The sequence below is a fragment of the Apus apus genome, chromosome 21 (genome assembly GCF_020740795.1).
Source record: "Apus apus isolate bApuApu2 chromosome 21, bApuApu2.pri.cur, whole genome shotgun sequence".
In the NCBI taxonomy this organism is placed as follows: Eukaryota; Metazoa; Chordata; class Aves; order Apodiformes; family Apodidae; genus Apus; species Apus apus.
In genome coordinates, this window is record NC_067302.1 from 5,298,044 (window position 1) to 5,321,287 (window position 23,244).

At 50.9% G+C, this 23,244-nt stretch overlaps 3 protein-coding genes across 4 annotated transcripts; 1 reads left to right on the forward strand and 2 right to left on the reverse strand.

The window, feature by feature from the left end:
• Positions 1–5,973: 5,973 nt before the first annotated feature.
• Positions 5,974–13,717, reverse strand: ZBTB8B (zinc finger and BTB domain containing 8B). The gene is made up of 3 exons (XM_051638071.1): positions 12,571–13,717; positions 9,793–9,971; positions 5,974–8,964 (listed from the first exon to the last, which is right to left on the reverse strand). Exons 1-3 carry the CDS (start codon positions 13,508–13,510, stop codon positions 8,653–8,655), a joined length of 1,431 nt encoding a protein of 476 aa, XP_051494031.1. The 5' UTR covers positions 13,511–13,717; the 3' UTR covers positions 5,974–8,652.
• Positions 13,718–13,802: 85 nt separating this feature from the next.
• Positions 13,803–21,377, forward strand: BSDC1 (BSD domain containing 1). 2 transcript variants are annotated; one of them, XM_051638074.1, is made up of 11 exons: positions 13,810–13,836; positions 13,977–14,037; positions 14,711–14,827; positions 15,418–15,588; positions 15,700–15,754; positions 16,264–16,379; positions 16,734–16,802; positions 17,005–17,086; positions 17,257–17,790; positions 18,800–18,903; positions 19,422–21,377. In XM_051638074.1, exons 1-11 carry the CDS (start codon positions 13,826–13,828, stop codon positions 19,452–19,454), a joined length of 1,353 nt encoding a protein of 450 aa, XP_051494034.1. In that variant the 5' UTR covers positions 13,810–13,825; the 3' UTR covers positions 19,455–21,377. The 2 variants fall into 2 exon arrangements, with proteins under 2 accessions (XP_051494035.1, XP_051494034.1); XM_051638075.1 differs by lacking the exon at positions 13,977–14,037 and having other exon boundaries at positions 13,803–13,836.
• Positions 21,378–21,758: 381 nt separating this feature from the next.
• TSSK3 (testis specific serine kinase 3) lies at positions 21,759–23,081 on the reverse strand. The gene is made up of 2 exons (XM_051638084.1): positions 22,832–23,081; positions 21,759–22,494 (listed from the first exon to the last, which is right to left on the reverse strand). Exons 1-2 carry the CDS (start codon positions 22,974–22,976, stop codon positions 21,833–21,835), a joined length of 807 nt encoding a protein of 268 aa, XP_051494044.1. The 5' UTR covers positions 22,977–23,081; the 3' UTR covers positions 21,759–21,832.
• Positions 23,082–23,244: the final 163 nt, after the last annotated feature.

Below are 23,244 nucleotides of genomic sequence, written 5' to 3' on the forward strand. Positions count from 1 at the left end.
AAAAAAATCCCAGTACCTGAACCTCTCACCTTCTCTCACTCGAAGTTTGGTATCTTTCTCCTTCCTCTTCTTGCCACCAGGGTCTTTTCTGTGCTCTTGACACCCCAGTTATTTCTCTTAAATATTTGTTTTCCCTTGGGAGCCATTCTGCCTTAACCCTATCCTTTGTGTCCTTTTTAGCCCTCCCTTCCCTGAACTTAAGACATTCCATCTTGAAACGATTTCCTTTCCCCACTACAGCAAAATGGGAAAGACATCTTAAGACTCTTCCCTCTGATAGTTAGAACCAGTCTCCCAGTGCATCAGATGCATTTGTTCATATTCAACTTATATCCATTATATTGTAACACTATTTTTCACCTGCTGAATTCCCCCTTTTTAGTCACCTTCCGTAGTTGTGTTGATTCCATCTGCTTTCAAATGCAGGCCCCACTCTTAAAATCCTTCATGAGACCCATTCTGCTTGTGTAAGACTCCACTCTGGACCTGACCAGCTTAAATTCCTGAACATGTTAAGTTCCTGAACATGAAAGTGATTGTAATTCACACAGTATTTCACTTTGATCCTTTCAGTCCACTGGACAATGGTGTTAATTATAAATGGAAAACATTTCCATCCCATGTACCAGCCTTTTCCAGCCATGTCCATAATCATCTTCTGAGCAGTGTCACCTGCACACTTCATGTAATTTATCTTCCTTTTACATCAAATTCTAAAGAGTTTATTAGCAGAACTGATCCCGAAACCAGCCCAGAGGACCAAAAGCATCTTTATCCTACTCATTCCCATTTCAGGGTAAGGCAACACAGCCCTGGGACCAGCTTCTCACAGCTCGTGTTAATTAACAGTGCACACACACGTGTTGGGTAGTGTCAGCAGCCCCAGGGTCACTTGTTTCACCCAAGGAGCAGCTCAAAGAGGGAAAAGAGAAGTGATAAAAGCCTGGCACGGCTTTGTACCTGTGTCTGTAGAGTGAGAGATGTCTGAACGAGGAAAAAAATGAAGGAAATGAGACAAATGGAACAACATCAAAAGATGAGAGGATCCGTAGGGGCTGGCTGGTCACTGCTCAGTCCAGTGGGAGAGGCAGGAGGATGTGGTTCTCTGCACAGAGGAGCCAGGTGCTGGATCCGTGGGTGCCAAACACTTGGGAAGGTTACAGGGCTGCACTAGACTTGAGAGCTCCACATAGAAATGTCCTGTGTGCCAGAAGACACCCTGGCACAAATTACAGGAGACTGGAAGAGGTAAAACAATTGCTTGTAATTTTCTTCCATAAAACAAGTTATTATGACTCAAAAGTCTTGAGTTGGTGAATTTCATAGAATTTATTTTATTGCCAACTAACATAAACTTCCAATTACTGATTCCAGTGTTGAGAAATAAAGAAGACAAACAACTAAACACACACTTAGATTGCTTAATATAAACCAGGAAATGTATTTGCACTATCAGGTTTTAATACCTCTTGAATTAATTCCTACAACATTTGATTTTGCTGGTCGATTCAGCTAAGCAGCACCTTTTTGTATAACATTCTATATATCTTTTCAGATCCATGCCCAAATTATTTCCTCTGCTAAAACCTTCCTTTTGAAAATAACCATTTGTAGGTATTTGCTCTGTTTGACTTAGCTGCCTTTTCAGGGAATTGGTACTTTTGCTTGTATATCAGGGAGTGGTCTGCTTGGTATCAATATTAATAGAACTTCAAGGGTTCTCCATCTGCCAGGAACAGGCAATAGAATTTAAAAAGTAGGGGGAAAAATGCAGTGGTATCTAGAGAAGCTTAATTAGAATTTTTAAAGATGTTGCAAGTGCTTTACTCAGAAACCTTGCCCAGGAGTGTGCTCAGGAATGGCCGTGGAACAGGCTGGCTTTTCTCCTACACAAGGACTGATTTCATGGAGTCACAGGATGCCAGGCTGGAAGGGACCTCACAGATCATCTGGTCCAACCTCTCTAGGTACTACTCTAGTTTATATGAGGTGGCTCAGCACCCTGTCCAGCTGAGACTTAAAACTGTCCAATGTGGGGGAATCCACCACTTCCCTTGGGAGACTGTTCCAATGTCTGACTGTCCTCATGGTGAAAAACTTACCTCTTGTGTCCCATTGGAGTCTCCCCAGGAGCAACTTGTGCCCATCACCCCTTGTCTTTTCCATGTGACTCCTTGTAAATAGGGAGTCTCCACCTTCTTGGCAGCCACCCTTGAAGTACTGGAACATGGTAATAAGGTCTCCCCAAGCCTTCTTTTCTCGAGGCTGAACAAAACCAGTTTTCTCAGCCTCTTCTCCTCTGGCAGGACAAGCAAAGTACCATAGTTCAAAGGCTGACATGGATTGACTCACAAGATCAATTTGTTGGGAGTTGCAATGGATTTTTCCCAAATGTATGAGTAAAATAATATGGATTTACCAAAGGTTTTGCTTGAAATTTTGAAAATATAAGTAAAATTGCATATAACCTTGGGCCAAAGGAACACCATTTCTTTCCTTTTCCTACCACTGAAGAAATAGCTGCAATTTTTTTCCACTGGATCAGACACGTCCCATACTTGGGGAATTAATTAGTTGGCTTTTTCCTTTTTTTTTCTTTCACTGGGTCTAAAAATGCATTTAATGAGAAAATGTGAACAGCAGGAATTTTAATCCATGCTCTTGCAAAAATTGTTGCTTTTAAAATAATGTTCCTCTTAAAGGTAAAGTCATTTTCTGAGAACTTTTCATTTGTTGAAAAGCTTTTGAGAAGTTTTGTGTGACAGAAAAATATGTATTTTTAGTATGTTGTAGGTGAGTTGCTAATTGTTCCATGTCAGGAAACTCCTCAGTGCTACAGGACCTAATGCCTGGAAGAACACCAGGCAGGGTCTGGAGACAGGGGAATAAGCAAGATACCAAAAAATAATTAAGAATGATTTTACAATTTTAATCTAATTTTCATCTCTGGCTTGGGTTCATTTCCCTCAGCAGCATCTTTACTGTCACCAGCTTTCCCCAAAGTTATCTCGATGACTTGGACCTTGATCCAAACAATTAATTGTCCCTGAATCATTAGCAAGCCCCACGGTGACCTCTCATCTCCTTTGACTGCCCCTCACTCCTGCTTTCCTTCTGCCACAGGGAGAGTTGACTTATTTAGTGTAGGGAGTATTCAAGTTTTCAGTTCCATACAAGAGACAAGAATCCTCCAAGTCTCCAGAGACTAAGGTATTCACATTTTTTGTGATCTAGAAGCAGCTGGTGTAGCTCCCAATAGCTACATTGACCAATAATATTTACCAGTAACTATTGTTTATTTGGATATTTGTGCATTTCAAGTTGCCTACAGCAGGTTGTTCTGAGAGAGTGGTTTTTAGGGGTGGTGTTTGTTTTGATCTTTGGTCCCTTTATTGTTTGGTTGGTTTGTGTTGGGTGTTTTATTTTTCTTTATAATTTTCTAGTATCCAGACACCTGCCTGTAAATACTTAATTAAAAAACCCCAAAGAAGTAGTTATATTCACTGCTTGTGTTTCACTGAAAGTGCTGGGCTGACCCAGATGGCAGAGATGATGACACCTCAACCATAAATCCAGACCCAAGAGCAGCTCTGTGTGGGCAGACACACCACATGGATGTGTAGAAATGGAGCTGCTGGCAAGGTTTCAACAACTTCATGCCCTCTATATTCTCACCCATGCTACTAACATTTCTAGACACCTAGAAAATCTGAATTTCAAACAATCCAACCGGAGGCAAAACCCAGGCTGCCTTCAGTGATTTGCTTGACGTGTCAGCAGTGGCCTTTAAGAGAAGAAATGCACTTTTTTATATGCTTGTTAAAGAGAACTGTCAACCTCAGTTGGATTAAAAAAATCTTTAACACTGATAAAAAGGTTTGAATGCTTTTAAAAAAGTTTTGAAAGATGAACAATTCCCAGGCACTTCTGAAAGAAAAAGATATAAACCTAAAAATCCCAATTAAAGAAAAGTGAAGGGATTTCACTCTTTGAATGAAAACAGTGACAAGGCACAGGGGGTCATTACATTTTTCAGTGAGTCAAGATATCCTAGATCAACAGGTGAATACAGGTTTTAAATAGTAGTCTGTAAAAGCAGGTTTTAAAAAGCCCTTTTGTGAAATATCCTGTATCATTCAAAATGATCCAGAAGGAATATTTGGGACTCTGTTCTCCCCCCTCCCCAAACCCACATGCTTTTTATTGCAGGCATTGGACAGCATTTCCCTCTAGCCAGGGTCCCTCCCTGCTGTCCAGCTGCATGGATGTTTATTTTATCCTGCATGAGAAAGGAAAAGCTTCAAAAAGATTTGTAAAAAGTTAAGATGATTATACAACTACAAAAAATATTGGTACTGAAACAAAATCAATGTTAATGATATAAAAGCTTTTCTAAAAAAAAAGATACAAAGCCCAGCTGGCTGGGGTTTGAGTTGACAGCATCATTTAAATTCTCCCCTACCAAGAATCTGGTTCTTGTGTGCAAACTGTGTGTCCCCAGGAATCATAGAATCATGGGATAGTTTGGGTTGGAAGGGACCTTCAAGATCATCTAGATCCAACCTCCCACCAGCCCAGGTTGCTCCAAGCCCCATCCAACCTGCCCTTCAACACTGCCAGGGATGGGGCAGCCACAGCTTCCCTGGGCAACCTGGGCCAGGCTCTCACCACCCTCACACTCAAGAATTTCCTCCTCATGTCCAACCTCAGTCTCCCCTCTTCCACTTTTAATCCATCCCCTCTTGTCCTCTCCCTCCCTGCCCTTGTCCCAAGCCCCTCCCCAGCTTTCCTGGAGCCCCTTCAGGCACTGGAAGGTGCTCTAAGGTCTCCCTGGAGCCTTCTCTTCTCCAGGCTGAACACCCCAACTCTCCCAGCCTGTCTCCAGAGCAGAGCTGCTCCAGCCCTCCCATCATCTTTGTGGCCTCCTCTGGACTTGCTTGAAAAGCTTCTGTGTTGAGGGCTCCAGAATGGGACACAGTGCTCCAGGTGGAGTCTCACGAGTGCAGGTATGGATATGAATATGGATATATTCCTTTTTAATTCCCAGAAATTCAAATAGGAGTCTTGATCTAGACACACTTGGGTTTACTCAGTCAACTTCTGAATGGTAACAAAAAAAATAATCAAAGCAACCCTCTCAGAGAGTTTTATTTTTCTAGACAATCAAAAGCTCCAGAACGCTCCAAGATCCACAAATAGAGTGAAGTCACTTCTACAAATCAGGTTCAGTTTATAAGAATTTGTAATTTAAACGAAAGGGCTTCAGTTATGAAACTGCCTTACAAAACATCAGTTAAATTAAATGACCACATCTGGAAGATTTACAAGGTCTTGCCCCAAGAGGTTAAACTCCAAATGTATTCCTTTTGGGAAACACAGTGCAATATTGTGCAAAAATGTGTTCAAATACTCCTAAACAAAGTCAATTACCTAGAGCCAAGACTTTAAGGTATGTAACCTGCATGGCCTTTAAAAAAACTTTGAGAAAGAGATTATATTAGAAACTACTTTCCTAAAAACATGATTTTTCAAGTCTTGATTGAGCACCATGTGAATATTTTAAAACAGCAACATCATTTTCTCAAAGCCTGTAGAGGCTGGATCTACAGTGGAAGATTTCAGGAAACAACATCCAAAAACTAAGTGGAAAGCACAGCAAACAGCTTCACATTGAACATCTGGTCACAAGAATGTGGATAAAAACTACATCCTCTTCTAACTACAAAGGACTCCACAGAAAGCAAAGCAGCACAACCTGACAGATCAACAGGAAACATCACAGAATCATAGAATATGCTGAGTTGGAAGGGACCCATCAGGATCTTTGAGTCCAACTCCTGTCCCTGTGTAGGGCACCCCAAAGATCACACCAGGTGCCTGAGAGCATCATCCAAAGGCTTCTTGACCCCAGGCAGCCTTGGTGCTGGGACCACTTCGATCTGGGCGGTCACGCTCAGCCCGGAATGTGAACAGCAAACCCCCCCACCCCGACCCCCTGTTGCACAAACCTTAACACAGCTCCATTCTCTACGCACAAGACACACGAGAACAACCTCTAAGACCAAAGAAAGGTTGAAGTAAAACCACGGGAGGTGCCTGCAGGCAGGCCTGCAGCTCTTGTTGCACACAGGCTTTCCCACAGGTTCATTTTCCCTACTCTGGATGTCTTCACCCTCTCAGAGTGAGCTGGCCTGCACCTCAGCACAGCTCAGCCGTGTGAGAAGCTACATCTTCTGACAGTTTCATCGTGGCACACTAGCCAGAACCAGGCTGAGCTGATATTCCACATCCAGCTGCCAACATTTACCATGAGGTGGCATTTTCATGCCAGAATGACCAGAAATCGGGATGCCTGGTCACTGAATAGAACTTCAGATTCCTATTTACATTCTTACTCCACTTTCCTTAGCAAGTTCATGTCCTAACAAACACCACTCTCCTGACTCTCTTTCAGGTGTCCTCACACACAGAAGTCCTTCCTTTATCAGATAAGCAGATGCAAAAGAAAATATCCTCTGATGTTGGATGGACTCAACAAAAATGGAGTTGTTGTCCAACAGACCAGGCCTGGGAGGCTGGATGTGGCATTTTCAAATATCCTGCCATGATCTACAAGCCCACGTTTTGCTCAGGTTTTCAAAAGTGCCAAGGACCCAAAAGCAGAGCAGGATTTTCAGAGGAGCTCAGCTCCAAATCTGGCATCTACATGAGTTGAATTTTGAATGATCTTCGTCTAGATGACTGAAGAAGGGACTATAAAGCCCTGAATTTTTTAGAGATCTTGTGCCACTGAGATTTTTCTGTGGTGATGTGTGGCACTATGATTTGTTCAGCTCTTAGGAACTCAAATTTACAGATGACCTGGAGCAGGGACTACTGAAAATTTATGCAGCTGAAGTTACAGAAAATAAACACAGCAGATAATGCCAGCATCTTCTTGAGAAGGTCCAAGAACTTGGACCAGAGAGACTACAGGACCACTGCTCCACTGGAGGATGAAGCAGACAGAGAAGATGAATTGTTCTTTTTCAATATGTAAAATAAAAGCCCAAGGTACGTAAAAAAAACCCTGGTTCAATGAGAGGGTTCTTTGCTTTTTAAGTTCCATCTAATGTTCACCAGGTGGAAAGTCTTTATACCAAGAACCCCCAGAAGCACCATCCTGTCAGGTGGGAGGAACTGCTCATCCTTTGTCAGCCACATCTGTCTACAGGCTCCTGATACAGCACTTTCTCCAGCTAGAAAGACTCATCCATAATTTGTCTTTTCACGAACCACAGATGAACAACATAGTGAAGAAGAACTAACAAGTCTCATTTCACAGTATATTCCAGTTTTGTCTCTTCATTAGGAAACAGCAGGTGACCCATAAACAAACAGGCTTTCTGCTGATGGTGTGTTTTCTTCTAAAGGTTCCCAGTTTGCTTTTTGATAGCTTGGGTCAGCTTGGCACTGGGAAAGTGAAAGAAAATTTCACCTCCTTTGAAAGCCAACATTGATCTGTCCCAGCAAAGGAACATGAGGTCCATGCTGAAGTTTAAAAAACAAAACAGTACTTGGATAAATTCACATACCAACATAAGTCATGAGAAGGATCACCAAAGACTAGAAGAAACGACAGTAAAAGAGAAAAGAAAAGGACTTGTACACGACCAGGCTAGTAAAAATTGCTGAGATTTCCTACCCAATTGCTTCAAAAAGGGTGTTCAGAGCTCTTTTATTGCATAGCTCAGAGATTGGTGTTTAACTGCTCCTCAGCTAAATCAGTCTGGCTACTTAATCTGCCAGAGTCAGAACTCCCAAGTAACCTGATGGGCAGCTTTGAACTTCTGCTGCAAAAAGTTGAAGAGAACTGGGCAGTTTCCTTGGTCTGAACTGAGACCAGGACACTGCACCATGATCTGTGCTTCATGTTTCTTAAGCCAACACTACTGAATGTCTGAATGACATTTTGTTTAGACTTATGTGGGGAAGAAAAGAACAGTTCCCCACAAAGACACATCTGAAGATCTGTAGTCTGAGCTCTTGAGAGAGGAAGATGCAGTAAAAATCCAGAAGGAGAAGCTCATTCTCTAGATACCTGCAGTTGTGTATTTGTTCTTGCTGTCTGTGCTTTCAGCACCAGCATATTTTGTTACCCTGGTTTCCAGGTCAAATCCAGTCTAAGCCAACACTTGAGGTTTACAATTTAGATAATACTGTCCTATTACAGAAGGATCACAGCTTAGGCTAGAAAAGTCCAAGGTAATGGATGAAAACTACATTTCTGTTGATGTAATCTTCAGAGAGGAGATGGTGCCCCTTTCAGATCAGGGATTAAGGACTCTGAGTGCATTATTTGAAGAAACCTGCTCTTGAAACAAAACAGAGATGTTCCACCTGCTACATCAAAACTAGGAGGCAGAGACACCACTGGGAATTGCTCAAGCACAACCTCTGTAAACCCCAGTCAGAAGATTCTTCACAGATTCCTGGTGCACAGCACTGAAAATGTAAAAGTATTAAAAATTCCAATTCTCCCCACTCTTCTATTAAACAAAATGGAATAATAAAACCCAGCACAGCCTCACTAACTGGGCAGATATGCACTTGTCTGTTGCAGACCAATCACTGCCAGGGAGACACTTTCAATCCTCCCATTCTCCTCCACTGCTACATCAGTGTTTCTCGGTCTGATAAACTCCTGTGGATTTCCTGTTTGTCGTCACCATCCTCATCATCAGCAGGATCGTTTTCCTCTCCAGACTCCACATAGATGGGCCAATCATTATCAGCATCCCCCTTCTCTTGGCCCTCTGATGAAGGCTCCATCAGGCTGAGGTTGATGGGCATCGAGTCCTCGTGCGTGGTGGTCACACAGGTGCAGCTGTCACACAAACCAAAGCGTCGTAACCCTTGGGAGAAGCTGCTGGTGAATGTTCTCCTGCAGCCTTTACAGATGATTGGCTTGTTTGATCGATGCACCTGAAAGTAAAGAAGAAAACATGGTAAAAATGGAGAGCTGCCTTCTTGCTTTAGCTCCTTCTGGGGTTATATTCCTAGGACAGAAAAACATTTACACTAACATTTACTCTGGAGCCCCCAACACAAGAAGGATGTGGACCTGTTGGAGTGTGTCCAGAGGAAGGCAATGAAAATGATCAGAGGGCTGGAGCACCCCTGTTATGAAGACAGGCTGAGGGAGTTGGGGTTGTTCAGCCTGAAGAAGAGAAGACTTCAGGGGGACATTATAGGGGCCTTCCAATACCTGAAAGGGGCCTATAAGAAGGCTAAGGAAGAGCTGTACACAAGGGCATGTAACAATAGGACAAGGGGTGATGTTTTTAAGCTAGAAAAGGGTAGATTTAGGTTGAACATGAAGAAAAAGCTCTTTAACATGAGGGTGGTGGATCACTGGAACAGGTTGCCTGGAGAGGTGGTGGAGGCCCCATCCCTGGAGACCTTCAAGGTCAGGCTGGATGGGGCTCTGGGCAACCTGGTCTAGTGTGAGATGTCCCTGCTTATTGTAGGGGGGCTGGACTAGATGACCTCTAGAGGTCCCTTCCAACCCAAGACCTTCTATGATTAAGCTAAAGGGCAGATGATCCCACCACATTTCCAGCTGCCAAGATCCAGGCTCCGCAAGCACTAACGAACCAAACACCAGCTTCAACTCATGATGGCAAAAGTTTCTCTCGCTTTGGCAACAACCACTTTGTCCAACATACTCTGGGAAATCCGAGGGGGAGGGGGGGAAACACCAAACCAACCCTTTCAAGCATTTCCTGATGGAATGCAGGCCCCCAGACTCACACTCAGAGCGTGACTCCGAAGGTGCTCCTGCCGCGTGAAGCGCTTCCCGCAGGTCTCGCAGGGATAGGGCCTCTCCCCGGTGTGGGAGCGGATGTGCCGCTTGAGAATCCCCTTCTGCTTGGCCGTGTAGGGGCAGAACGGACACTTGTGAAGCTTGATGGGCACAACTAACACATCACCTTTGGGGAAGAAAGCAAAGAAAGCACACTGAGTTAGGCTGGGCACTTCAGCAGGCTGAGCTGTGCTGGCTCTCGTCCTCCCGGCTGCAATTCCCACTCAGGATGGCTGTGCCTTCCCCTCGCCTGGTGTTTGCCTTACCTGGGTGTTCCGTGGGCTGTGCCATCCCAGGAGACATTCGTGCAGCTGCAGATGATCCAGGCACTTGACATTCAGCCTGCCTGTACTTACAAAGCTGATACTCTAAGGGAGCTGGGCTCACAGCAGAAAAACAAACCCATTTTATTTTAAGAAGCCATTTAATTAAGTGCCAAACGTTTGCTTTTAGTGCCATGGGTCTCTGCACTATCTCAGCCATAGAAAGTCTTCCTCTTCCTTTTTTAAGATACCATCAGCTTTGAACAGCATTAGAAACAAAAATCTTCACCACCAATTACAAGTAGTGTAATGGTTCCCATGTGCTTTTACAAAGGGCATACATTTAGACAGGGAAATGCATGTAAAAATGGGAATGTTTGTTTCTACTGCCATCCACTTCAGCCTTTCTATTGGAAATAACAAGGGGAAGGACTCTGGTACATTTGTTGATGATCCTTTGCTTTTTTTTAAAAATCCAACCATAGGCACACAAGTAATATGTAAAAAGAGAGAATTAAATCTGAAGATCACATCATTCCTAAACATGGGTAGTGCCAAATGTTTCAGTACCAGCCCAGGTATGAGCTTCCTTCCCAGTATAAAGGTTGCAATGTTCTACTGAAAGATGAGGCTTCCCTGTTGCAGGTCCTGATCCAGGAAAATGTTTTCATATCAAACCCTGAGCTCTCCAACAGCTACACCAAAATAGGTGCTGCAGAACATTCCTTGGGGGAAGGTTCATCCAACCCAGTCTCAAAAGAAAGGAGCGTTTAGTATCAGTGATTATCAAGTGACATTAATCTTACCCAATTCTGGACCTTCACAGGGTAATGCTGATCCCTGCTGGGCATTTAGAGCTCCCTTTAAAAAAAAAGGAAAGCAGTTCCTTGACCTGCCCTGCTTCCAGGCTCTGTAGAGGTGACTGTTCACCCTCCACCAGCTGTGAAGGGGACCAGGATGACTGGAACAGACATGGACACTTGAAAGTAGGTGCCATTTACCACCTCTGTCAGCCTGACTGCATGAGAGGCATTCTATTCCTCATTCCTGGAGTCTTGTGAGAGTGCTAAGATAGCAGGAGCACTAAAAGCTGAGAGGAGATATTTCCATTCTACTTAAGATGTTCAGTTTTAGCAGAGAAATGTAACTAATGCAAGGTTTGGGTTTTCTCCCCCTCTCCTATTGAAAGCACATCATCTACCCTTAACATTTCTAACACGTTGCTGTAACACCTGATGTTCTCTATCAAATTCTAAGCAGCGTTTTCCTTTTTATGGCTCGTAAACAGTCTGAAGATTTTAAGAGGGGAAAAAAGGAAGCAAGGTCTGTGTGTTACAAGCTCTTGCCTTGCTGCAGGTCAAAAACCATGAGCAGGACCTGTGACAGCACCTGGTGACTTCAGTCTTTTGGTGACTCTGAGGCTGCTTGTGATTTTGTCCTTATCAGTGAGAGATAAGATTTGGTTTATTGACTTTTAAGATCACACAGGCTTGCTTGAGCTGGAAATGACATGGAGATAAGCTTGCTGTCTAGAGTAGAATGGTCAGGGCAAGGTTTCCTCCCTGCTGCTCACACCAGTGCTGCACTTGTCACCTCCTGGGCAGCGATGGCACCTGCAGTTTGTCACAGCCACCTCCTGGCTCCATAGCTGGGATGAGGCAAGTTGTGTGCCAGCATCAACACAAGCAGAGAAAATGCCCAGATCCTTATTACCCACTTCAGAGGAAATGCACATGGACATGAGCTTCCTCTTCTCCAGGTCCCTGGCACTGCTGCTGGCAGACATTCCTGCCAGGCAGAGACATCCCAAGAGGTGCTGGGCTTGAGAAAGCTGTGGGACCTCCATGAGCAGCTGAAAAGCATGTCTGCCTCTAGAAGTAAAAGTTAAGTCTTGTCTTTGTGCAATACCAGAGTTTAAAGCTTTCAGGGCTCTTAAAGAATGTTTAGGGATTATTCAGTATTGACCAAAACTGCTTTCTGCCCTTTCAGAGTTGAAAGTAACAGCAAAAAGACCCATCATCCAGCAACCCGGGCACTGGCAGGAGCTCCAGGGGAACAAGCTACTTCAGCTCTGTCAGGTTCTACAGCAGACCCCTCTTGTGGCAGCTCAACTTTCTGATTGATCTTTCTAAAACTAACACTCAGAGGAAGAATATCCTTTTTAAAAATCCACCTGTCATTCAATAAGGTCCCAAACGAGACTGTTTATTAAGGCAGCATCACCACCACCACCAAGCTCCAGCATCTGGTTCAAAGAGATGTTAGAAACACTTACCTCCCACGTGCTGCACTGAATAAACGAGTACAGCTTTCTTTTGAAGTCCAGAACAATAGTTTATTTTGCTACTGCATCATATTCAGCAAGATATTCCTGAACAAGAAGGGGAGTAACAAAGGAAGTGGCACAACTAAGCAGTTTCCTCCTCAAATTATACAGGCTACACCCTCCCTGAGTCCTCTCACCTGTGTCCTCACCATACCAGTCGCTGTGAATGTCCATCATGGAACTCATGGCTACCCCTGCATCCTCTGGCCTACCCTCAAAGCCCCGGACAAAGTGATGAACCACATCATCCTTTCTCTGAGCCGAGCTGTTGCGCAACAGGGCCTCGAGGAATTGTTTCATGTGGTAATTGTTGCAGGCCAGGTCCACGGCCTGCCCGCCGTGCAGCCCCTCTTCCACCTGCTCCAGGGACAGGGGGGTGGGAAACTGCGGCAGCCGCTCGCCCACCTCCACCTCCACTTCATCCGAGTCAAACTCCACTTTGGGCTCCACCACCTTGGGCAGCGAAGAATTGACGTCGTCTGGGGAGTCACTGCTGCCAGGGTCCCGGACCACGAGCTGCAGGGGGTGGCAGCCACTGCACTCCCCGCAGGGAGCATCCCTCTGGCAGCCCGAGATCCTCTCCTTTTCCTGCAGGGAAGAGGCAGGGGCCGAGCTCCTGGAGCTGCAGGAGGTGCCCTCCCTCGCGGAGCCGGCACTCCCGCTGTCAGCCTGATAGAAAGCCGCCTCCCTCTCGATTTTCCTGCAAATATCCAACGACGACCTTATGTAGGTCTTGCAGAAGTTGACCACGTCGGTCATCTGCAGATAGCTGGCTGCAGACATCACCTCGATCACGTTCTCCCCGCAGAGATCCAGCTTCCCGGAGTAAAGGAAGTCCAGGATGATGGAGAAGGCTTCCGAGGTGACGATGTCCAGCGAGGCGGTGCTGTGCCGCCCGCTGTCCTGGATGTAGTGGATGAGCAGGGCTCGGAAATAGCCGCTGTTGGCGAACAAGATGTTTTTGTGCGCTTTGAAGATCCTCCCTTCCACGATGATGCTGCAGTCGCAGAAGAAGTCCCGCTTGCGCTGCTCGTTCAGCTCTCCCAGCAGCTTGCTGTAGTACGACTGCACCTCCATCGCTGCCGCCGCTGCCGCCGGGGACGGGGCGCCCGCCGCGGGAGGGAGCTCCGGGGGACCGGGAACCGGCTCCCGGGGCCCAACCGGCTCCCGGGGCCCAACCGGCTCCCGGGGACCCGCCGCCTCCCGCTCCCCACAGCCGCGGGGAACTCGTGGGGCGCGGAGGGGCCCGCGCCGCCTCCCCGCTGCCCCCCGCTGCCCTCCCGGTACCGGGGCTCCCCCGCCCCTCACCGCCGCCCCCGGCAGCAGGAAGTGACGTCACGCGGCGGCACGCCCCGCGGGTCGGTAAATACCGGTGACGTCAGGGCCGCCAAGATGGCGGAGGGGTGAGCGCGGGGTGGCGGGGGGCGGCGGGAGCGGCCCGGGGCGGCGGGAGAGGGGCGGCCCGGGGGGGGAGCGGGGAGCGGGGCCGGCGGGGGCTCGGGGGGCCGGGCGGGGCCGGGCTGACGTGCGTGTCCCGCGGCAGGGAGGAGGCGGGCTGGTGGCGGAGCTGGCTGCAGCAGAGCTACCAGGCGGTCAAGGAGAAGGTGAGAGGCCGGGGGGGCTGCGGGGCCGGGGGGCTGCGGGGCCGGGGGCTGCGGGACCGGGGGGCTGCGGGACCGGGGGGCTGCGGGACCGGGGGGCTGCGGGGGCCGGGGGGGCTGCGGGGGCCGGGGGGGCTGCGGGGCCGGGCCGGGGGCTGCGGGGCCGGGTCGGAGCGGCTTTGTCCCCCGCAGCCCTGGTGCCTCCCCAGCCCGGCGGGACCGGCAGAGGGGCCTGGGGGGCGTTTTTGACAAGCGGGGGAGCCGGGGGCTCTCGGGGGTCTCTCGGGGGAGCAGCGCCGGGCTCTGCTGGTGCGAAGATCGCCCCCTGCGCAGGCGGGGCATGTGCTGGCAGCGTTGCTTTCTGGTGTGTGATTTCCTGCCCGTGACAGCGTTGCTTGTGTTAATTATGGGCAAAATTCAGAACGAGGCCTTTCCTGACCTGGCTTCTTCCGTGCTTAGCTTAAAAAAACCTCACTGTGAGATGTTTTGGGTGTAGTACTTGCTATTTCCCTCTGGTTATTACAGTTGTACCCATTGCATGCTCTGGAGTAAAGGTCCAGCTGGGTTTAAGACTCTTGCACTTTAATCTTAGTAACGTGCCAGGTGTTCCCAGAGTGACTGTGTCCTTGCTGGAGAGCAGAGAAGATGACACGGTCCATCTCTCATTTTCTGACAGTCCACAGAAGCTTTGGAGTTCATGAAGCGGGACTTGGCTGAGTTCACCCAGGTGGTGCAGCATGACACAGCCTGCACCATCGCTGCTACAGCCAGCGTGGTCAAGGACAAGCTGGCAGTGAGTACAGGAGCAAGGGGGCTGGGGTTCCTGCTGCAGGAAGCAAAGCAGGGGGGGAGCAGGAGGTACCTGCCCCCGAGGACACCATCCTCTGAGCAAACCCCAACCTGTGAGCTTCAGGTCTCAGATTTCCCCCCCCCCCGCCCAGTGCAGGTTTGGTGCTGAGCACACTGTGGGATTTCCTTGCTGTAGTAGCAAGGAACCTCTGGAGAAGAGTGCAGACAGGTTCCCTGTGCTTTCTTCTCCCTGTGTGCTGGGCAGGTGAGATCCTGGCAGTGTGGCTGGAGTGTGACACCAGCGAGGTCTGCACACACTGAGCCCTGCACAGCTGCTGCTGTGATGGTCCAACCTGAATGTGTCCTTCCCTGCAAAGCCAGGGCTCAGTTCCCCACAAACCTACCTCTGCCTCAGGCTAGTGCCTGCCACCACACCCTTCTCCAAGCCAGCCCTGCCCACATTGTCCCCTCCTTAGCACTTTTTTGTAGGGAAAGCCTTCCTGCTTCTTTGAGGGAACCCATCCAGAAGAGACTGAGTCTTGTCCTGCTGCTGCAGACACTGTTCCTCACACTGTGCTGCTTTTTCTCTTCAAGAGGACAGAAGGTTCCTCAGGTGCGACCGAAAAGGTGAGGAAAGGTCTCTCTGACTTCTTGGGTGTCATCTCGGACACCTTTGCTCCCTCACCAGACAAGACCATAGACTGCGATGTGATAACCCTGATGGCAACACCTACAGGTACCACCGAGCCCTACGACAGCGCCAAGGTGAGTGCCCTGTTCCCAGAGCTCCTCCCCGGGATGTGGAATCCCACCCCCTGTGCCTGGGGCTCTGCTGCTGCCCCTCCCCTGACAGCCCTGCCCTGTCTCCTCCTCCAGGCTCGCCTCTACAGCCTCCAGTCTGACCCTGCCACCTACTGCAACGAGCCTGATGGTACGAGGGGGGGGGGGGGGATTGGGTTGGTTTGAACTGGTGCTGTGGGGCCTTGTGCTGGCAGAGGACCAGTGAGATGGGGTGGGTGCAGAGAACCCACGTTTCCCTTTTCCTTTGCCCCTTGCTCAGCCCAGCTTGTCTGGTCCTTAGTGTTTTTCCAGTGAATCACGGACTTGTCGTGGTTGGGAAGGACCTCTGAGGTCAAGAGTCCAAGCATCGACCCCAAAAAAAAAAACAACAAAAAAAGCAACCCCAAAAAAAACCAAACACAAAACCCCACCTTGGCCACTAGAGCATGTCCTGAAGTACCAAATCTCCATGGCTCCAGGGATGGTGACTCCACCACTTCCCCGGGAAGGCTGTTCCGGTGCCTGACCCCTCTTTCACTATAGAAATTCTAATATCTGATCTAAACCTCCTCTGCCAGAACTTCAGGCCATGACCAACTTCCCAAAACTTCCTGCCCTGTTGGTGCCAAGGGTTGTTATCTCTCTGCTTGTCCTGTACAGGCCCTGCTGAGCTCCTTGAGGCCTGGCTCTCCCAGTTTAACCTAGAGGAGAAGAAAGGGGAGATTGCAGAGCTGCTGGCAACCAGCCCGTCCATCCGGGCTCTCTACACCAAAATGGTAAGGCCCTGCCTGGCTCCTGCACTGGGCAACTTGTGACCTGAGACATGGTACAGGGAAGCTCTTGAGCTGCTTGGCCCTGGAGTTGGGGGTGGAAAGGGCTGTGGTTGCTTGGTAAACTGGCACAGGGATCAGGGACAGCACCTTGTGGTGTTCTTCCCTGCTTGTGTGTCACGGGCCTGGAACAGAAGCTCCTGTAGCTGTTTGTGTGTTGATCTGCCAGGGCCTGGTCTGTGCCCCTGGAAGTGCAGGTGCTGGGGGTGGCTGCAAGGCTGGGGAGGAGACTGGGGAGCAAGGCAGTGACCACAGCCCTCCCTCTGAAGTGACCTGACTTGTGTCCCGTGTCGTTCCCAGGTCCCAGGGGCCGTTTCCCACGCCGAGTTCTGGCAGCGCTACTTCTACAAAGTTCATCGTCTGGAGCAGGTGGGTGGGCAGGTGGGGTCTCCCCGGGGGGGTGGGCTCTCCAGCCAAGGAGATCTCCAGTGCAGACCAAGGCAGAAGATACTTTTCCTGGAAAAGCAGGGATCTGGGCTGCCCTCTCTGTGTCCTTGTCGCTGGGGCATACATGCCAGGGGGCGGCAGGGCCTGGGGGTGGGAGTGGCTCCTGATGCTGAATTCCCTGCAGGATGAAGCCCGGAGGGAGGCTCTGAAGCAGCGAGCAGAGCAGAGCATTCACCAAGAGGAGCCAGGCTGGGAGGAGGATGAAGGTGGGTCAGATGGTTTGGGATGTGTGGGAAGGCTCGTGCAGACCTTGGCAGGTCTCAGAGAGGGGGTTGGCTCCTCCTGGCTCCCCCGAATCCAGCTCCCAGCCCAGCTGCAGCCAACCCTGCTGCACCATCCTTGCCTGAAACATCTCTTGCTTCTCTCCTGCCTACAGAGGAGTTCTTGGGGATGTCACCCCTGCCTTGTGCAAACATGAAATTTCCAGAAGCAGCAGAGAAAGAATCTGCCCCTGCAGCCCTGGAGGGAAACCATCCCACTGCTCCCAAGGGGCCCTCAGAGGAAAGCTGGGCCATCCTCCCTCCGGAGCCAGCCCCAGCAGAGGGGAGCCCCTCTGAGAGCAGTGAGAGCATCTCCCTTGTGACTCAGATTGCAAACCCTGCCTCTGTGCCTGCTGCACAGCTACAGGCTGGAGCACAACCAGCTGGAGACCTCTCCCAGAGGCTGCTGGAGGCCACCTCGGAAGAGCAGAGCTCCCTGCCAAAGCCCCCAGAACCTGGCCAGCCTTCTGCACCTGCCCGGGGGTCAGCAGCATCCTCAGAGCAAGTGGCTGTTGCAGAGCTCAGAGAGGTGGAGAGCAGAGCCCAGGGCAGGCCAGAGACTCTGAAAGAGGAAGGACCAACGGATCTACGGGTCTTCGAGCTGAACTCGGATAGTGGGAAGTCCACCCCCTCCAACAATGGCAAGAAAGGTGTGTGTGTGTGGGGCTGCAACCTTCAGCTTTTGGGGAAGGGGCCTGGTTTTGTGATGAGGGGGAGGAGAAAATGGGGTTTTGCCAAAACCCCCCAGGAAAGGGAAGATTCAAAGGCTGCCTAATGGCCAAAATGAAAGTGGAAGCAGATCCTTGTGCTGTTGGGCAGGGTCAAGTTGGTGGCATCAGATAGTGACAATCTGCTCTCAGCAGGTGGCTGGGCCAGTGCCACGGCTGGCTCTGAGCCCTTTCCTGAACCCCATTCCTGTGCTCCCCCAGGAGAACAAAGGGGGAGACTCCTCCAGGACCCTGAGGAGGGACACGTCACAGCTCTGGCTGACACTATTGACAGACTTTGTGTTGCAGGGGCTTCTGCCTTCAGCAGAGCCTGCTGCAGGTCTCCCAGGGTAACACTGATGTCGGTTATAGGGTTGTAAAGCCACTGGAAGCAACTCAAGACCCAGGAAGGTGGCCAAGTATCATGAACTGGGTCTGTGAGCAGAATGAAATTAGACAAGAACTCAAAAGTCCACTGGCTGAACAGAACAGGCCTTTGGTCCCTGCCCTGCTGGGTGAGGCTGTGGTCTGTGTAGGGAATGTGGGGTTCCCTTCCCTCTGCCTGTCCACCCCCAGGACTGTCCAGGCTGCTCCTCTTGTTCTTTCTGTTGGGGACTATGACAGTCCCTGTATCTAAGCCCCTCCTGTCACTCCTTCCCTGTTGTATTTTCTGTGTGGCTGAAGTGTGACACATCCTGCTTCTCCCAGGCCAGAGGAGAACCTGGCTGAACATTCCCCTCTCCCACCTGTTCCCAAGCAGCTCTGGCTGTGAGGGAGGTGCAGTTCAGCCCACCCTGTCTCCATTAGTGAGCTCCTTGAGCAGCTTGTGGGATTTTTCCAGTCTCAGGAGTGCCAGGGCTCTGTGTGCCTGCTGGGGCAGCTCTGGGCTTTGGCTGGTGCCTGGAGAGCACACACAGCTCTGATGGCTCACTCCTGGTGTTTGTGGTTGCAGGCTCCAGCACGGATATCAGTGAGGACTGGGAGAAGGACTTTGATTTGGACATGACGGAAGAGGAGGTGCAGCTGGCACTGTCCAAGGTGGAAGTGTCTGGGGAGGTGAGTCGAGGGCAGGTTCTCCCTCAAATAGATCAGAAGATTCTTGCCAGAAACCATCAGCAGCTCCCTGGGGCTTCCTTGCGTGGGCTGGAGAGACACTCCAGTGCCTCAGGAGTCCAATCCCTCTGCTCCAGCCCCTGTCCTGGATCCCAGGCTGTGCAGCTCCTTGGAGCAGGATGTGGCTGCTGGCCTGGATGGGCGGCGCTGCAGCAGGGAGCTGCCTGCCCCAGCAGCTCCCAGGAGGCTTCTCAAAGGTGTGACTCACTCTTTGAGGACACAGCTTAGCTTGGGATCTGACCGTGGGGGCCGTGGGTGTTAGCTGGAGCAGAGAGTGGCTGTTTGGATGTAAGAGGGATGAGTGTGGCAGTTCCCTGTGGGAACAGAGCAACCGGGTCCCTGTGGTGAGGGTGTGGGAGCGTGAGGATACGACAGGCTCTGTCTGCACTGACTCAGGTGCCCTGGGCAGAGGATCTGTTGAGTTACAGGAGCAAACTGAGGGATATTACTCTTGTTTGCAGCTGGAAGATGAAGAGTGGGAAGACTGGGAATAAAGCGACTGCTTCCAGTGTGTGTCACAGGCTCATTTCCACCATCAAATGTGAATTAATTCACAGACCGGCTGTTCCTTTGTGTGTAACTGTGCTGGGGATTGCAGTTCCAGGCTGGAGGAGTTTTATTCCTGCTAAATCCTTGTGGGCAACTCAAGTGATTCCTTCAGACCTGGAGGAGGAGGAAGCAGAAGTTCACTTGTACACGTAGCTGCTAGGGAGCCTGTCTTCTCAGTAGGTCCTAGAAACTGGCCAAGCCAAAACTGGCTCCTGAAATTGTCAGAGCAGACATGGTGCAGTGTGGGGTAGCTGGGCACCTGGACATCCAGCAGGGTTGCTTGGTACCCTCAGACTGACTGTTTGTGTGTGCACGTGTCATCTGCAGCAGAGCAGTGCAAAGGCTCCTGGATACAAGCTGCTGCTCTCTGCTGCTGGCCCAACCTTCCCTGGAATGAGCCCCCATGCAGGGAGAGCCCAGGAGCTGGAGGTGCTGCAGGAGGAGCCCGTGCTGCTGTGTCACTCCTTGCAGCAGAGAAAGGCAGTTGGTTTGTGGCATTGACCCGAAGCTGGGCCGTGCTGGAAGGAGCCAAACTCCCTGCCAAACCCTGAGCTTCTGCCTGCCTTTTTGTCTTGGAAGCTTTTTTTAATGGAAACTGCTGTTTCCTGCTGCAAGAGCAGCAGCTCCTCTGAGAACTGAGGCTGCTGCCTTCCCCTCTGCAGCTGCACTGCCGTCCTCCGCTGGGTTTTGTGTTCTTACAGTTAAATTTCCCAAACAAAGTACTTGTGACTTGCTCTTGCTTGAGCCCTTCTGATCCAGCAATGGTTTGGATCTCCCTGGGAGGCTGAACCTCTCCCTTGTGTTGTCCAGCTTGGCCCTTGCCAAGCCCCAGTCTGGCCCTCTGACCACTCTAACCTCCACCTGGGCACTGGGGCTTGGCCTTTCCCCCTCTCAGCCTAGGGGGGAGACAGAATAAGCCAGGTGTGGGTGGTACTTGTTGGCTGAAGCTGGGTCTGGCTGCTCCTCTGACTCCCCTTGTGTCCCGTGGCCACCAAGGTCACACACCTGGCTGTGCTTGCTGACTTGGGTCCCCTCCCCAAAGCCCCTCCTGACTGCTTGCCATGCTTCCTTCAGACCCACGGCCTCTCTTCTTGGGGCATTTCCCTTCTAACAGCATGAGATGCTCCTCAGTGGATGTTGCTAATACACGTTATCCTTAGGGGGCAGAGTCCTCCCTCTCTCTCTGGCCTTTCTGGTGGTGGTTTGATACCTGCTGCCTTTGTCCTTCTGCCCGTTCCAGGGCTGCTTCACTGGAGCTGAGGGTTTCCTTCTGATTTTGGAGAGCATTAACCTAGCTGCACTTGAAAGAGTTGGGCTTTTGTGTTGGGTGGGGGTTTTTCCCCCCCCCCATTCTTTGGGAAGGTTCTCAGAGCTGCCCATGCACAGAGATTGGTGGCAGTGGTGACTTCAGGTGCTTGCACAAGAGCGTGTCTGTCCTGACAAACCCCCAGGGACTGAGCTGCAGCCTCACCCTGTCCTGGGATCAAATGGAGCTGCAGCAGGAAAACCTGCTGGGAGGTGACACCCAGGGGGTGCCCTGGCAGGGGCTGGGGGCTGTATTCCCTCGGGGTTGTGTTCCCTGGGGTGTTTGCTGGTACGAAGTGTGGCTGGATCCCTGGGCTGCAGAGAGCTCTGAGGGTGCAGTGCTCTCATCTGTGTCACGTTTTTTCTTTCTTTAGTCAAATTAACCGTTTGGTTGTCTGTGCAATATTCTCTGTTCTAAACTATTCCACATCTCCCTGAGCCTTTTTTAGCTGGGGTGAAAACCAGAAACACTTCTAACAGCTGGTAGTTTTGTAACAATGACTTTCTCCAAACCTTTTACAGACTTGCAGTTAACAGCAAATAAAGGAATTCTACAGAGCCTCTTCTGGTGTCAGGTGTTCTCCCTTTGCCTCTGGGATGGGCTCTGCTGCCTCCCGGGGGTCTGAGTGGGTCAGTTTCCCTGGAGGAGTTCAAGGGCAGGTTGGATGAGGTTTGTGCAACCTGGTCTAGTGGGAAGTGTCCCTGCTCATGGCAGGGAGGTTGGGACCTGATGATCCTTATGGTCCCTTCCAACTCCAACCATTCCATGATTCCTGCTGCCTGCTTCAGGGCATTTAACTGGGGCAGGTGCACCCAGGCTGCTCAGGGTCTGCCCTGTTCCCCACCACTGGAGAGCTCTGAGGGAGTTGGGAAAAATGCCCCAAGTATGACCCGGACCTTGTCTCTGCCAGCTGGACACCTGGCACATCACGGGTGAGGCCGGATAGATGGGAAACATCAACCTCCAAATTTATAATCATTTTGGAAACATTCCATTCAGGGAGAGCAGGGCGGGTTCTCAGGGGTTAGCCAGCCACGGGTGCCTGCTGACCACCTCGATGGAGGGCCTGAGGGTCATGTCCGGTTCCAGGAGCATTTTCAGGAGGTTCTGGCACTCCTCGGAGACCCCCAGGTGCCGGGGGACGGAGACACCTTTCTGCTGCTGCAGCATCATCTTGGGGATGTCGGAGTCGTCGAAGGGCATGCGGGCGCAGAGCAGGATGTAGAGGATGGTGCCCATGCTCCAGATGTCGCCCTTGCAGCTGTCGTGGGGCAGGCCCTGCAGCACCTCGGGTGCCACGTAGGCCGTGCTGCCGCAGAAGGTCCTGCTCAGGTCCCTGCCGTCCCCGGGGACCAGCTTGGCGAAGCCAAAATCCGTCAGCTTCAAGGTGTGGCCCTGGAGCAGGGCGTTCTCGCACTTGAGGTCCCGGTGGGCCACCCCGCAGCCGTGGCAGTACTGGATGGCATCCACCAGCTGGCGGAACAGCACCTTGGCCTGGCGCTCGGGCAGGGGACCCTCCCGGACCATGTAGTCAAAGATATCCCCGTCCTCTGCCAGCTCCATCACCAGGAAGACCTTCCCCTCCGTGGATTCCAGCACCTCGTGCACGTGGATGATGTTCCTGTGCTTCAAGTGCATGACGATCTGGAGCTCCCGGGGAAGGAATTTGTGAATAAAATCTGCAGAGAGAGGAGGAGGGGGTTTGGTGATGGTGACATCCTTGAGCTGCCAGCTCTGGGCACCCCTCTGGGACTTGGCAGAGGGAGGGAAGGACCTTCCTGGGGTGCCTGGTTCCTTTCAGCCCCAGCACTTTGCTGTCCTTACGGTCAGAGGGGCAGCCACCTCAACAGGTACTAATCCTTGGGCCACAGTCCCGGGCCGTTCTGCTGGACCCCCAGCACCCCCCAACTCCCCCATCTGCTCACAGGTATTGAGTTTGGGAAACCTGTTTTCTGCTGGGCGTGAAAAGGGAAGGACAGTGCCTCCACCTGGAGCTCTCCTGGGGTCAGCTCTTACCTTTGGGGCCTTCCTTCTTGTCCATTATTTTAATTGCCACTTTCTTCTGGTGTTTCAGTGAAAAAGCTTCCTTCACTTTGGAGAACATCCCCTCCCCGACCGTCCTGCCCAGCTGGTAGCCATTGGCAAGCAAAAATCCCTCCATGTCTTCAGGTGGGCTGGGACCCTTCCCTCCTGCGCTGACTCCACCACAGCATCTCTGTGCCTGGGGGCAGCAGCCCAGGGCGGGGGCAAACACTGATGGATTCCCTGGACCCCCTAGAACCCGGGGGTGCTATTGTGACGCAGCCGGTGTTGCTGGGCAGCAGATTACAGCCCAGAGGGGAGGGACAGGCTGGACGCCCTTCTTGGTGAGCGGGGTGTGTCCCCTCCCCCCCCCCCCTCCCTGTTCCCCGGGGTCTTTTCGCCGTTGC

What these genes read in the sequence shown, in the direction of transcription:
- TSSK3 (XM_051638084.1), bottom strand. Translation starts at nt 22,976, where the DNA reads ATGGAGGGATTTTTGCTTGCCAATGGCTACCAGCTGGGCAGGACGGTC. An exon ending in CAAGAAGGAAGGCCCCAAAG is followed by an intron (nt 22,495 to 22,831) that starts GTAAGAGCTGAC and finishes CTCTCTCTGCAG; the next exon opens with ATTTTATTCACAAATTCCTT.
- ZBTB8B (XM_051638071.1), bottom strand. Translation starts at nt 13,510, where the DNA reads ATGGAGGTGCAGTCGTACTACAGCAAGCTGCTGGGAGAGCTGAACGAG. An exon ending in CTGGTATGGTGAGGACACAG is followed by an intron (nt 9,972 to 12,570) that starts GTGAGAGGACTC and finishes TCTTCCCCAAAG; the next exon opens with GTGATGTGTTAGTTGTGCCC. An exon ending in TTCGGAGTCACGCTCTGAGT is followed by an intron (nt 8,965 to 9,792) that starts GTGAGTCTGGGG and finishes CTTTACTTTCAG; the next exon opens with GTGCATCGATCAAACAAGCC.
- BSDC1 (XM_051638074.1), top strand. An exon ending in ACCAGGCGGTCAAGGAGAAG is followed by an intron (nt 14,038 to 14,710) that starts GTGAGAGGCCGG and finishes ATTTTCTGACAG; the next exon opens with TCCACAGAAGCTTTGGAGTT. An exon ending in TGGTCAAGGACAAGCTGGCA is followed by an intron (nt 14,828 to 15,417) that starts GTGAGTACAGGA and finishes TTTCTCTTCAAG; the next exon opens with AGGACAGAAGGTTCCTCAGG.